At 37.6% G+C, this 14,765-nt stretch overlaps 1 protein-coding gene across 1 annotated transcript; it reads right to left on the bottom strand.

Annotated features, from left to right (window-relative positions):
* Positions 1–3,079: 3,079 nt before the first annotated feature.
* On the bottom strand, positions 3,080–9,558 carry LOC120287153 (TMV resistance protein N-like). Its single transcript, XM_039299858.1, has 5 exons — positions 9,392–9,558; positions 8,664–9,239; positions 5,952–7,049; positions 5,189–5,461; positions 3,080–5,084 (listed from the first exon to the last, which is right to left on the bottom strand). Exons 2-4 carry the CDS (start codon positions 9,176–9,178, stop codon positions 5,413–5,415), a joined length of 1,662 nt encoding a protein of 553 aa, XP_039155792.1. The 5' UTR covers positions 9,179–9,239; positions 9,392–9,558; the 3' UTR covers positions 3,080–5,084; positions 5,189–5,412.
* Between the last annotated feature and the right edge of the window lie 5,207 nt (positions 9,559–14,765).

The raw sequence follows: 14,765 nt of genomic DNA, 5'->3' as shown, positions 1-14,765 counted from the left end.
ATTGGCAAAATCACAAACACTAGGACATGCCATCGTGGCTAATGCAGCCGACATCATAGATATAGGTAATGATACTTGTTAAGCCTACTCAAACATAATAAATTCATACTTTAGAGATGATTGAAATGAATAGAGCAAAACACTTAATGCATCATGAGAATTCAATTTGAAAATTGAAAACATCGTTCTGACACTATCAATAAATATAATTGATGGCGCAAGAAGTGACATGAAGACACCTGGATTAGTTCACGTCGGTTATACTGTGCGTTGTAAATTTGGCTTTATTCCACGTGCAAGGCTGCAAATTTGGTTTTTATTCCACGTGCAGGGTCTTAAAACTCTTGAGTACTCGCCGCCAACTCTTTCTTGGCCTTTATTCCAAGCCAACTCGACAGGTTAGCAAATAGAAGCCCTTATGAAAACTTCTGTTTCCCTTATTATAATCAAAACGAACTTGAGAAGTTCAACGAGGCTATAATTGCCCACCTGTCGTACTAGTCCACCGAAAGTCGCAATCGCTTCGCCGGCCGCATGGTGTGTTCAGCAGGTTCTAGCGGCGCCTGATCTGTCTCCAATTTGGTGGATGTCGGCACATCGGGCAACCTTTCCAAGGACTTGCAATATCTGATCTCTGCATACTCCAAAAAATTCAACTCTTTCAAGCCTTCAACGGCTCTCAACTTTATGCAATGTATTAGCTTGAGACGCAATAAATTTTTCAACTTTGATAGGTTAGGCAATTGTTTGATCACATCACACATGATAATGTGCAGAAACTTCAGTGATTCCAACTCCCCCAAACCTGGAATCTCCACCAGTTCAGGGAAGTCATTGAGCTGTAACTCTTGTAGCCTCTTCAAATGCGATAGATCAGGCAAGCATGGTGTCAAACATTCACTGATAGAGAGAACCGACAAATTTTGCAAGTCAGAAATGTATGGCAATTGCATGGGACAGAGTGAATTTTCAAGGTTGATAAGCCAAGTGGAAGATGATTGATGGAGAGCACATCCTTCCAAGGTGAAGGTAACCTTGTGCGGGATCCAAAGTGTCATACGTTGTTCTTTACGCACTTCGAGATGATGTAAATGAACTAGGCTTGAGAGGTCGGGAAGAACAGGGAATTGAGCAGCTACAACAAGGCATTTCAAACTCGAGGGAAGCTCCGGCAAAGGGGAAAGTCGGTGGCTTGCAATTTTAAGCGTCTGGAGACTAGAGAAACTACTTATCTTTCTTGGCACCGTAGAGATTGGGCTCCCATCTAAATCCAAGATCCTCAAATGAGTCAAGCTCCACAATTCCCATGGGATTTCATCCTTGAGATACGGACAAAACGAGGCATCAAGCTCTTCAAGTGACTCCACCCCTCCAAGAGAACAAGGTATCGTGTGTATCTTTGTGTATGCCACCTTTAAGACTTTTAGTCTCTTCAGATTTCCAATAGAATCGGGAAGAAAGGAGATCCTCGAGAATTTTAAATCCAACTCAACCAATAATTCCATTTTTTCAATAGAGTCCGGAAGTTCACGTAGATACATGCATCTTGAAAAAGACAAATGCGTTAAATTCGTGAACTTTTCAATGGAATCAAGGAGAACGGAGATCTCCGAGACTTTTAAATTCAACTTGACCAATGACTTTGGTTCCCAAATAGTGCCAAAGCTCAAGTATACTAATACCAAAAGATGTTCAAATTTGTTAATCTTTCAATGGAATCAGGAAAATGGACCCGAAGAGTTTTAAATCGAACTTGACCACCGATTCTGGATCTCAATAAAATTCGTCATGAGAATTCAAATAAAAGCAAATGTTTAAGATTCTTTAACCTTTCAATGGAATCAGGGAGAACGGAGATCCCTGAGAGTTTCAAATCCAACTCATCCAATGCTTTTAGTTTCTCAATAGAGTTTGGAAGCTCAAGTAGATTCTCGGATCCAGAAAAAGATAAATGAGTGAAATTCTTTAACCATCCAATGGAATAAAGGGAAATAGAGATTTCTGAGAGTTTCAAATCCAACTCGATCAATGATTTTAGTTCCCAAATAGAATCCGGTAATTCATGTAAATTCTTGCATCCATATAAAAGCAAATGTTTGAGATTCTTTAACCTTCCAATGGAATAAGGGAGAATGGAGATCCCTGAGAGTTTTAAATCCAACTTGACCAATGCTTCCAAATCCCCAATAGAATCTGGAAGCTCAAGTAGCTTCTCACATCCAGAAAAAGACAAATGCATAAAATTTGTTAACCTTCCAATGGAATTAGGGAGAATGGCAATCCCTGAGAGTTCTAAGTCCAAATAGATCAATGATTTTAGTTCTCCAATAGAGTCCGGAAGCTTATGTAAATTTTTGCATTCACGTAAATGCAAATGCTTGAGATTCTCTAATCTTCCAATAGAATCAGGAAGAGCGGATATCCCTGAGAGATTTAAATCAAAATGATTGCAACAATGAGTCCGTAGTAAATTCTTGCATTCAGATAAAAACAAATAATAGTTCTTTAACCTTCCAATAGAATTAGGAAGAATGGAGATTCCTGATAGTTTTAAATCCAACTTGATCAATTTTTCTAGTTCTCCAATAGAATTTGGAAGCTCAAGTAGATTCTTGCACCCAGAAAAAGATAAATACCTGGAACTTGTTAACCTTCCAATGGAATCGGAAGAATAGAGATTCCGGAAGCTAAATGTGACAAGACTAATGATTCTTGTTCAATTAGATAAACTCATGCAAATTCTTGCATCAAAAGATTCTCTAGATTCTTTAGCCTTCTAATGGAATTGGGAAGAATGGCATACCCGAGAGTTTTAAGTCCAACTCGATCAATGATTTTAGTTCCCCAATAGAGTCCGGAAGCTCTTGTAGATTTTTGCATTCAGATAAATACAAGCACGTGAGATTATTTAAACTTCCAATGGAATCAGGGAGGAAGGATATCCCCGATAGCTTTAAATTTAACTGGACCAATGATTCTAGTTCCCGAATGGAGTCCGGAAGCGCATGTAAATTCTTACATTCAGATAAAATCATATACTTAAGATTCTTTAAGCTTCCAAAAAGACAAAATCAGAGGTTTAAATCCAACCTAACCAATGCTTTTAGTTTCCCGATAGAGTCTGGAAGCTTCAGTAGATTCTTGCATCTTGATAAAAGCAAACGGTTAAGATTTTTTAACCCTCCAATGGAATCAGGGAGAATAGAGATCTCCAAGAAATTTAAATCCAACTCCACTAATGATTGTAACTCACCGATAGATTCCGGAAGCTCCAGCATATTCTTGCATTAGATAAAATCAAATACTTGAGATTCTTTAACTTTCCAATGGAATAAGGGAGAACGGGGATCCCCGAGATTTTTAAATTTAACTTGGCCAATGATTCTATTTCCCCGATAGAATCCGGAAGCTCATGTATATTATTGCATTGAAATAAAAGCAAATGTTTGAGATTCTTTAACATTCCAATAGAATTAGGGAGAAAGGAGATCTTTGAGAATTGTAAATCCAACTCCACCAATGAATCTAACTTCCCGATAGATTCTGGAAGCTTTAGTAGATTCATACATCTCGATAAAAGCAAACGATTAAGATTCTTTAATGCACCAATGGAATCAGGGAGAACAGAGATCCTCAAGAAATTTAAATCTAACTCCATCAATGATTCTAACTCCCCAATGGATTCCGGAAGCTGCAATATATTCTTGCAATTAGATAAAAACAAACGGTTGAGATTCTTTAACTTTCCAATGGAATAAGGAAGAACGGAAATCCCCGAGCATTTTAAATCTAACTCCACCAATGATTCTAGCTGCCCAATAGAGTCCGGAAGCTCAAGTAGATTCTTACATCTAGAAAAAGACAAACGCGTGAGATTCGTTAACCTTCCAATGGAATTAGGGAGAATGGCGATCCCCGAGAGTTTTAAGTCCAACCTGTCCAATGATTTTAGTTCCCCGATAGAGTTCGGAAGCTCATGTAAATTTTTGCATTCACGTAAACTCAAATCCATGAGATTCTCTAATCTTCCAATGGAATTAGGGAGAGCGTATATCCCCGAGAGAGTTTAAATTCAACTCAACCAATGATTGCAAGTCCCCAATAGAGTCCGGAAGCTCATGTAAATTTTCACATCTAGATAAAAATAAATAATAGAGATTCTTTAACCTTCCAATGGAACTAGGAATGATGGAGATTCCTGACATTTTTAGATCCAACTTGATCAATTTTTCTAGTTCTCCAATAGAGTTTGGAAGTTCAAGTAAATTCTCACATCTATGTAAAAGCAAACAGTTAAGATTCTTTAATGCTCCAATAGAATCGGGAGAACGAGATCCCCAAGAAATTTAAACTCAACTCCACCAATGATTCTAGCTCTCCAATAGATTCCGGAAGTTGCAGCACATTCTTGCAATTAACTAAAAACAAACGGTTGAGATTCTTTAACTTTCCAATGGAATAAGGAAGAACGGAAATCCCCAAGGATTGTAAATCTAACTCCACCAATGATTCTAGCTCCCCGATAGATTCCGGAAGCTGCAACATATTTTGCAATAAGATAAAAGTAAATGATTGAGATTCTTTAACTTTCCAATGGAATAAGGGAGAATGGAGATCCTCAAAAATATTAAATCCAACTTCACCAATGATTCTAACTTCCCAATAGATTCCGGAAGCTCATGAAGATTATTGCAATTAGACAAAACCAAATGCTTGAGATTCAACCTTCCAATAGAGTGAGGAATTTGGTTGATATCAGAATGACCATAAATTTCAAACTCCGTCAAATACTTTAGATTGCCTAGTGTCTCGGGAAGCTTGGACAGTTTGCCGTTGCATGGCATCTTAATTTCTGACAAGCGTTCTAGAGAGCCGATTTCTTCGGGCAACCCTTCAAGGGATGTACATCCTTCGATATTCAAAGAACTTAGTAGTTTAAGCTTACCGATTGAGCTATCAATGGTAGACAAATTCTCACACCCTTCTAGAATCAATTTCTCCAACTTGTCAAACTTTGAAAAATCGGGTGTTTTGGTTAAATGATAGCAGTTCATCAAATTTAGAATTTTCAAATTTTTAACCATCTGCAGTGGAAAAACAAGACAAATTACACGCCGACAAAAAGTCTTGAAACAATGAAGATCAATTGATAGAATTTGGAGTGAACATGAGTGAGGTGTGTTGGTACCTTGATTTGCCTCCATCCACCCCAGTCGTAGGTGATGTTACTCTGCGAAAGGTCTAGCACAACCAATTTCTCCAGGTAAAGATTCATAGCTGAAAAATCCCGTGGGCAATCATGCCAAGAAAGCCATCTCAAATTAGGATTAACATTTTTGAAGTCACCTACGAAATTGAATCCTTTCCCTCCAAGGAACCTCAGTTCTGGAAAATATGCTATTTGTTTAGATGTTAAGTCATGACTAATACCCAAACTGAGAGCATGTACAGCTTCTTTTTCCTACCAAGAGTAAAGGGAACAAAGATGAGTATGCAACATAGGAAGCAAAAACTAATGCAAAGTAGTCAAAGATATCAATAGTTCTTTGACCCCAAACTAATTAAATCAAAGGCATGTAGTAACAAAATAATTAGTGTTCTTCTCAACTTGAAAATAAGACAAACCAAGCATGTTCGAAATGTATATTTGGTGTTGATTTCTCTATCTTTTCACAGACTAAACACCGTTTCGAGGAAGCAAAGAATCCATTTTCATCCTCACCGAAACAAGAAATAAAGAATTCCAACTAACTAATTGGAGCGTGCACTTTCTTCTCGTTTCACATGAGTAAGGCATGAAAACTCGTACTTTTATTGTTTATATAGAGTTGCTTTTTATTTCTTTATAAGTTAGAAAACAAAGCCGGCCATCAATCGACATTCTCAATTTAAGGAACACAACCAGAGATTTTGCTAGATTGACCATATCTTCTACTCTTAATAACTTTTACCTTGTCGCTCCTCGCATGTCTAGAGTATTTTCATCAATCCACATCCAACGGCGCTTTCCAGCATCTACAATATTCTCCTCCTTGACGATGTACCTTCCTAGATCTCGCACTTCATCATGCATCCAAAAACAATTGTCCTCATCGATCTTTATCAATGACATGAGGAGAAGAACATCAATCCCAATGCGTGGAGAAAGGTTGCTACTACGCCACATGTAGTCCGCATAAGTCTTATCCTTCCCGATGCAAAAACATGCTATGTCTAGGAATATGATTTTTTCTATGGCATTCAATTTGTTGATGCTTATCATCAGTGATTCTCGGACATTATTAGGCGGCCCTTCCTTTAAGTCCTCCAATGTCTCGTCCCACTTTGATCTGTTCATGCCGGCAAAAAGAGAACCCACAACTTCCAAAGTCAAAGGAAGCCTTCCTATGCTTGAAACAACTTCTTTTGAGAAATCGCAGCAATTCTCAGGAGGAGTATCTCTTCTAAATGCGTGTTTACTGAAAAGCTGAATTGCTCGATACAAAGGCATCTCATTTACTGAGTGGGCCAAATAATTGCCAGGTCGCATTTGTTTGTCCTCATTTAGTACTGCGCGTATGTCCCTAACTGTGACCATGATCCTACTTCCAGAACCGAACCAATCGCAACTACCTGCGAGACTCTTGAGTTGCCTATTCTCGTCCACATTATCAACAACAACCAGAACTTTCTTGTCACTGAGTCCATTTCTTATGCGACAGATCCCATCGTGGGTGTCAAGAATTCCGTCAGCAGAGGTCAAGCCCAGTGTGTCAGATAAGAGTTTCTTTTGCACTTGTAAAAGATCTTGATGTTGGACAACTTCAAGGAAACTAGAGTAATTGAATTTAGGCAAGAATCGGTTGAAGATAACCTTAGCAAGAGTTGATTTACCAATTCCACCTGTCCCATGGATAATAACAAAACGTACGCTATCAGAGTCAACATCCAACAATTTTTCTATATCTTTTTTATCATCCACTTCAACTAGATGGTAGGGGAGATCTCTGCTCTTCACCTTCAACTTAAGCAGAACTTCTCGAACAATCAATTTTATAAGCTCCCCGTATCTGCCAGACATTTTAGATTAAGAAAATGTTGACAACATCAAGCATGTACAATTTAAATAAGATAAGCTAAATACGTTACAACAGGTTTACAAACGGTGGCAGTTATTCAAATAACAAATTTTAACCCATTAGAAAGTAACAATCTCAAGTTACAATGATAATTATCTAAAAACATGAAGTGCTCAAATTAGCTGTGGAGCTGCTGCCCAGACGCCCATTGGTTGGGTTTAAACACTAACACTCAGTTTCAATGCAGTGATTTAAGAGGAAGGGAAATAAGATGGATACTGACCGCAGAGAGTTAACAAAGGATGGTAACGTTGTTTGTATGCTTACAAAGAAAAGAATGGAAAAAAAGGAAATTAGGTCATTTCATGTTTGATGAGGAAGGGAAAAGAATGAATAGGAATCTAAAATATTTTTATGACTATTTTGTCCTACTTATTCATAGACTAAACAAATGAAAAATAAAAACTTTAGTAACTTGGCCTTTAGCTCGTTAAAGATTCAATATAAGCATCAATTAATTCATGTTATAGAGTACATACATACAAATATATAGCGGCATAGAAAGTTCACTTTAGGCCGTGTCTCCAAGTCACCTCCCCCTCTCTCTCTCTCTCTCTCCCCTCCCTCAATGTCATTGAGATCTGGGAGACACCATCGAGATGTACCGTTCATCTGACCATGACTGTTCACATCTCAGCGAGATACATAGATAAAAATGTCTCGAGACGTTGTCAATAAAATTCCCCATCTTCAGATTTATTATGAAGAAAGTGAGGGCGTGATGCAAGATTGTTGCTTCTAGTACCCATCTATGTACTAGTTATTATCTTGAGATTTAACAAGGCTTTAATCACTATTACGCTATTTGGTTTGTAACTGTAAATCTTCTACACTATTTGGTTTCATGAATGAGATGTTATAGAGGAGCAATATTATCAGAATTTCCAAAATACTCCTAAAATTGAAATTATAAAACATGTAATGTAATAACACTATTACTGCGACTAAATATGATGCAAATGTTTTGCATTTTTTTTCTCCGCTCTTTTTTGCAAAAAGCACAGTTGAAACGCTAGCAGTCTATATAGGTCCTTTAGTGATAGTAGAGAAGAAGTGACCGGATACGGTTGCTTGCTTATCTACCTAAAATTGATAAACCGTTCTTTGTTGAAAACTGATATTCATCAAATAAATTATAGTTACTTTCAATGCGCAGGCAATATTTTAGACTGATCAAACATATAATTAGTTCCTATGCTACTAGGACAAAATCAGTCTGTTTGATCATCACTGAATAAGCGTTAATATCTGTCTTTTTGTTGTTTCTACTTTACATTTTTTTCTAAAATGTTGAAAGATATTCATTTCGCAATTTAAATATATATTTTTTAGGTTTTTGACAACCGAACAGGATGCTAATTTGGCATTTAACTGTAACTTGACAATGATTTCCACATTCGCATTAATTTTTTTCAACTACCGTATCAATTATAGGGAGAGATTATAGTTACTAGAATATAAATTTTTTTTGGTCGGACTAGAAGATAAATTGAATATAAGATATTTTCAAATCTATAAGAAAAAAATGCGTCCCTTTCAAATTACATTAAAATTAATAGCTGGAATAAGTTGTGAAACTTACTCTTTCCTTCCCGCTCCCAACCTGCTCTAGTTGCAACCTCACGAAGAGCAGCTTTCCACTGCCTCACCTCATCAGGGCCATACTTCTTCTCATACTCAGACAGAGCATTACTGTACAAATTGGTTCTGAGCTTGACATCATCCGGTTTCACGTCGAAGAAAAGGGGGAGGATCTCCTTCTTCCCGTCCGACTTTAAAGTACAATCTACCATATGTGCAACCTCACGGAGGCACCACACACTAGAAGCAAAACCCTTAGAGAAAATGGGGATATAAATTTGAGTGTTGTCAAGGGCTCGCAAAAGGTTCCCACCAATCTTCTGACCGACTTGGAGCTCTTCGTTGTCTTTAAAGACACGGATTCCTTTCTCGACCATGTCATGATAGAGGCAACTAGTAAAGTTGTCCCGAGTATCCGGTCCCCTGAAACTCAGGAACACCTCGAACTCCATTCTTGAAGTGTCAGTGGATGTTGCCATCGCACGAAGCAATCGAAACTTGAGTCAGAATCGAGCTGAACGAAAATTATCAATCGGCTTGCTGGAGGCGAGACATCAATCGAGCGCAATTTAGAAACAAAAACAGAAGAGAAAAGTAAAACAGGTGGTGGGTTAGATTGGTCACTGAATCACAGCCATCAATTGGCGATGACATTCGACCAAGAAATCGAAAATGAAACCCATATAGAGTACCTAGTGCGCTGATTGACGGACGGCCGACCGAGATGAAGCAGCGACTGAGTCGAGATCGAGAGAGAGAGAAAGGTCGAAGGGCGCTGCCGAAGAAAAGAAGAGCCCAGACCTGAGAGTGAGAACAAGAAGGTAGAAAGTGCTTGAGGTTCAAGACATTTTAGGGTGTGGATCCGGTTCCCAAGAACAGAACTTACAAGACCGGAGAGGTGTACTCTTTTAGCATTATTTTTAGGATATATACATTAAAAATCTTAAAACTTACCACGAAAATATAATTGGGTCCTAAATTTTTTAAAAGTGTAATTAAATCTTCAAACTTATCATAAAATTTGAATTAAGTCCTTAAAGAAGTACAATCAAATTTTAAAACTTATCAAAATAATTTAATCAAATCCTCGAGTTGGATTATACTTTTCAAAAGTTTTAGAATTTAATTACATTTTCGTGACAGGTTTTAAAACTCAATTACACTTTTTGAAATTTTTAAGACTTAAATGCATTTTCATAACAAGTTTTAGAATTTAATTGTAATTTTTAAAAATTTTAAAATCCAAATTTACTTTCGTGATAAGTTTTAACTTTCAAGACACTTATACTTTATATTTATATATCTTTGTTGTCCTCTTTAGGGGTGTAATTTGAAGTTGTCGCTGATGCCCAAATACGAAAAGTGAACAAAAGAAATGCTTTACTTTCATTGTCGGAACAAATTTTACTTGAACTTTCACTGGTAAAAAAAAAAAAAAAAAAAAAAGAGACGTTCTTACGCTGCTGGGACAAACACTAAAGTCGGTAACCTTTTACTCTGAATGCTCCAAGTAAGGAGAACTTGGTGTGAAAAATTGCCGCTGGTGATTAATGGGGATCAGTGGAGAGGCATCTCCCATTGGATATTCTCAATTGTGCCTTTCCGTGTTCCACTGAAAATTTCTATTCTCTCTGCCCACCACCCAAGAAGAGCCTTTAGAATGGCTATCTTTGCTCATTCGAGACTCTTAAAAGACTGGACAAGGCCACGAAAAGCTGCACTTGAAAAAAAAATTCCTTGAACTTCAAGCCTAGCGCCAAAAACGAGCTTCCGCCTATTTGCATTCACTGTCCGTCAAGGGAAAGAACCTCCTCGACCCCAGTACAACCAAGGCGAACTTTGAATGGAGACAGAAGCTCAGTCACCTGAGAAATGGGGACAACATTAAAGATAATCATTGTGGTTCCATATATGAATTTGAGAGAGTTATAAAGAATTTTCGATCTTAATAAGTTCTTTCAAGGCACCAAACCTGAGAAACAACAAATGCACACTCGACATGACAATGCCAGCATTGCCCCTCAACCCACGCAGGCAGGCGTCGGCGAACTTCACAGCAGCAGATGCCCGCATATTTCATTTACACATTATATGAGCTTGTGAAAAGAGTTCGCATATCAAATAGCCATCAAATTTCCTGCTCGTGAAAGAGATCAGACTACATCTCAAGGGCCCAAGAAAAGGACTCACCATTGAGAGAGTCGCTGAGCTAGCGCCAGCTTTAACCTGAAAGTTGTCGAGGCACAGACGTACTCAATTCAGCTGGCTTCACGAAAAAAATTTAAGCAGAGAAGCAAATACTAAGATGTCATGACATAATTTCATTGTGAAAGTAGATGCAAAAAAATCCAGTTTTGACTAGACATCAACAATTACTTTTAGAAAATCCGATGCCTATAACGATTCTCTCATTGCATGAAACTTGTCCACTAAATTCAAGTAATTCTCTGAGCCGTAACTACAAGAGATGTATGGTGCTCTGTTTATACATTCTCTCTGTCAATTTCCATTGTTTTTCTTAACGAGTAGCAGAAAAAATAATCATAAACGAAGATATTCTCCACAACTGCTTGCTTCTGCCTATAGCCCAAGACAGTCATCACCTTGTACATACTTTCACAGGCGAGGTGTCCCGTTAATTCCCACAAAGATCTTGGGTGGTAGTAGTGGATGTCGAGCTCTCTTAAGTTCATCACGGTGCATCGTCAGAAGCTTCACGCCATAAAGTTCACTTGCAAAAGACATCTTCGAAATGGCTCGTTAATTCAAAGAATGTAGAGACTCTAAAATGGTTAAACATGTAGTCATGCGTCTGGGAAAAAATATACTTGCTTGAAGCAGTGGATTCAATCCTTTTCGATAGGTCAAAAGTAAAGATTGACACAGCTTTCATAGCACATGAATTATGTGATAATCCACCTACAGGCCTAAACCATCAAGAAAATTATAAGAAGCTTAAAATTTTAATAACGTGCTATCAAGGGCATATGCATATGATCCACCTAGTAATTTCTATGCATAGAGTAGCATGCTTGATGCGTCAACCATCATCAAGCAGGGTAGTTTGATGTGAACGTGATAAGGACAATAATGCAATCGAAAAGGGTGAAAAGAAATAGCAAGGAAACCCTCGCATGTGCATATTTTATGGAAGCAAAGCAATAGTCGAGAAAAAGTTGAAGGGAGGCATGGAGTTTCTAAAAAATGCCGAACTTTATGGAAACTAGGTCGGAAGGTGCCTTTGCTTTTCCTAAAATAAATAAATAAAAAATAAAAATCAACCTGCTTTTTGGGTCAAGCACATAAAATTCTCTTGTGGCTTGTCCCATTTTTCAACTCTAACCATGAGAAAGGGCATATTGAAAACTCAAACATAATTCAAGGAGGTGGCACGAAAGTAGACTTAGGTAGTGGGATTATATCATGAATCATGAAATTGGTTGGATAATGTCAAATATTCAATACGCAATTTCAATACCAAACAACATACAACATATTTTGTATATATCTTTGTGTGTGCATATAATATTGATTCACATTTAGCTCTCCCATTTTTTGGTACAAGCTGATCTTTTTTAAAGGGGATAAAATGATGACCGTATATGTGCAAACATTCTAGAATCTTCAAGAGAAAGGGAGAAAGAAAATAGTCAAAGGCTACATCTTCAAGAGTAACAAGCTCAGCTCGTGATTACTCCCTTTAATTGGTCTACCTGATTGGAGGTAAAATCTCTCATTTTCTATAAGCTCATCGAACCAACACAGTATTCTATAAAGTCAAGCTATCTAATTCAATGGTGCATAGGTTCGTGTCAACTAAAATGTCATAGGAGGATGAAGGACAAAAATAAAGTAAGTGCAGGCCCTGCTGATGTCATGGCCATTGTAAGTGGGGGTAGTTCCGCTGTTTCCAAACTCTCAAACAACCCTCATCGACAAATTTGCACACCGACGAGCGTAAGGAAAGTGAAAACGCGCGGAATAGGATCGCTCCGTTTAAGCCATGTCCATGTAATGAACACACGAAGCTTCCTCTCACTCCCTGTGAAATCCCCATGTAAATGCAAGGAAACTGAAAAAGCAAAAGGACAGACATGCATGACTTTATAGCTTTCGTGTTTTTCCACAACTCTTTTTTTTTTCTCTGACAATTCAACTCAATTGCGATGAGGAAGCATACATAAAATAGAGGAAGGAGACACGAAGAGTACAGGAGACTTTTGCAATGGGGTAAAAACTTTTTGAGGCTTCTTAGTTGCTTTCGTAGCACGTGGTGTGGCGGTCCACCCAACAGGCCTCAACCACCAAGATAATTATAACGAGCTTAAAATTTTAAGAACCTGCCTTTCCGGTCAAGCACATAAAATTCTCTGGGCGGAAAGTACTTGTGCTTATCCCATTTTCTACTTTGACCATGAAAAGACGTTCTGAAAACACAAACATAAATTGTTCGAGTTGGTACGAAAGTAGATTTAGGCAATGGGATTATATCACAAATCATGAAATTAGTTGGATGCTCTCAAATACTCAATACCAATACTAAACAACATACAAAATATCTTGTATATATATCCGTTCGTGTGTATATTTTGATTAGCGTTTAGCTTTGCCCATTTTTCCAGTATAAATTTATCTCTTTAAAAGGGGATAAAATGAAGCCTATATACGTGAAATCTTCTTAATTTCATCAACAGAAAGGGAGAAATAAAAAAGTCAAAGGCTAGATTTTCAAGAGGAGCAAGCCCAATTTGTGATTACTCCCTTCAATCGGTCTACATCTCTAGCTAGAGGCACATGTGGTGGGATCGGCGAGAGGATCACTAACCCTTGCCCAAAGTGTCGGAGACAAAGACCTTCATCTATCCCCGCTTACATCACATGGTTTTTGGGCCATCACTGCCACATTGTGTGAGGGTTAGACATCCCTTGTGTAGTGGTGTGGAGGTCACGTGAGAAAAGTACCAAAAAAGTTACAAACCTATTATATTTGTACTAATTTAATCATAAACCTTTTAATTGGACTAATTTAATCATAAACCTTTTAATTGGACTAATTTAGTCATAAACCTTTCATATTAGTATCAATTCAGTTGTAAACCTTTTAATTTGATTAATTTAGTCATAAACATTTTTATATTGATCCTAATTCAGTCCACCCATCCAATTTTGATTGGCTAGTGCTAACGTGGACGTCAATCGGCCAAATGCCGATACTGGCAATTTTTAATTTTTTTTCATACTTTTTTATAATTTTTTTCTTTTCTTTTTTTTCTTTTTCCTTTTTCTTTTCCTTCTTCTTCCTCCTTGGACTCTCCTTGCAATGGTTGGCGAGCCTCCGACAAGAGCCATGAAGCCCTCGCTTGCAGTCCTAGGTGAGGGCTGCGACCCTCGGTGGCCATTGCAAGGAGAGTCCAAGGAGGAAGAAGGAAAAGAAAAGGAAAAGGAAAAAAAAAAGAATTCAAAAAAATATTAAAATTGCCATGTCAACGTACGGCCATCGACGGTGTCCACGTTAGCACCCGCTTAGCCAAAATTGGCCGAATGGAATAAATTGATAGCAATGTGAAAAGATTTAGGACTCAATTGATCTAATTGAAAGGTTTATAACTGAATTGGTATCAATATGAAAAATTTAGGACTAAATTAGTCCAATTAAAAATTTAGACTGAATTAATATTAATGCAATAAGTTTAGAACTTTTTAGTACTTTTCCTATGGTGGCACCAGCAATGCATGATGGGTGAGGTTTGCTAGCCCTCACTCGAAGCGCTTTGGGGTGGTGGTGTGATCACAAAGCTAGCTTTGTACCAAAAAGTCTCTTTTTTTATTGTTTGGGAATATCGGGCATCATATTTTTCTCTCTTCCACCATTACCTATATCAAACTTATTACATTGATAGATTAGTCTCTCACAAGCTCAAATTAGTATAAAAAATTTCAACATTGTTCAAGGAAAGCAAAACGTTATCAAAATGGACAATATCACCAACATCAGCCGAATGGGGCTGCCTAGTCCTAATCGAATTTTTATCCCTCTCAAATCAAGATAAAATTGGATCTATTCTA

Source organism: Eucalyptus grandis, chromosome 8 (assembly GCF_016545825.1).
Source record: "Eucalyptus grandis isolate ANBG69807.140 chromosome 8, ASM1654582v1, whole genome shotgun sequence".
NCBI classification, from domain to species: domain Eukaryota; kingdom Viridiplantae; phylum Streptophyta; class Magnoliopsida; order Myrtales; family Myrtaceae; genus Eucalyptus; species Eucalyptus grandis.
This window is presented reverse-complemented; position numbering and strand designations above follow the sequence as displayed.

Bases quoted from the DNA above. Each gene is read 5' to 3' on its own strand.
- LOC120287153 (XM_039299858.1), bottom strand. From the start codon at position 9,178: ATGGCAACATCCACTGACACTTCAAGAATGGAGTTCGAGGTGTTCCTG. The intron at 7,050-8,663 runs GTAATTTGAAAG...AATGTCTGGCAG, and splicing joins TTCCAGCTATTAATTTTAAT to ATACGGGGAGCTTATAAAAT. The intron at 5,462-5,951 runs GTAAAAGTTATT...TACTCTTGGTAG, and splicing joins GACATGCGAGGAGCGACAAG to GAAAAAGAAGCTGTACATGC.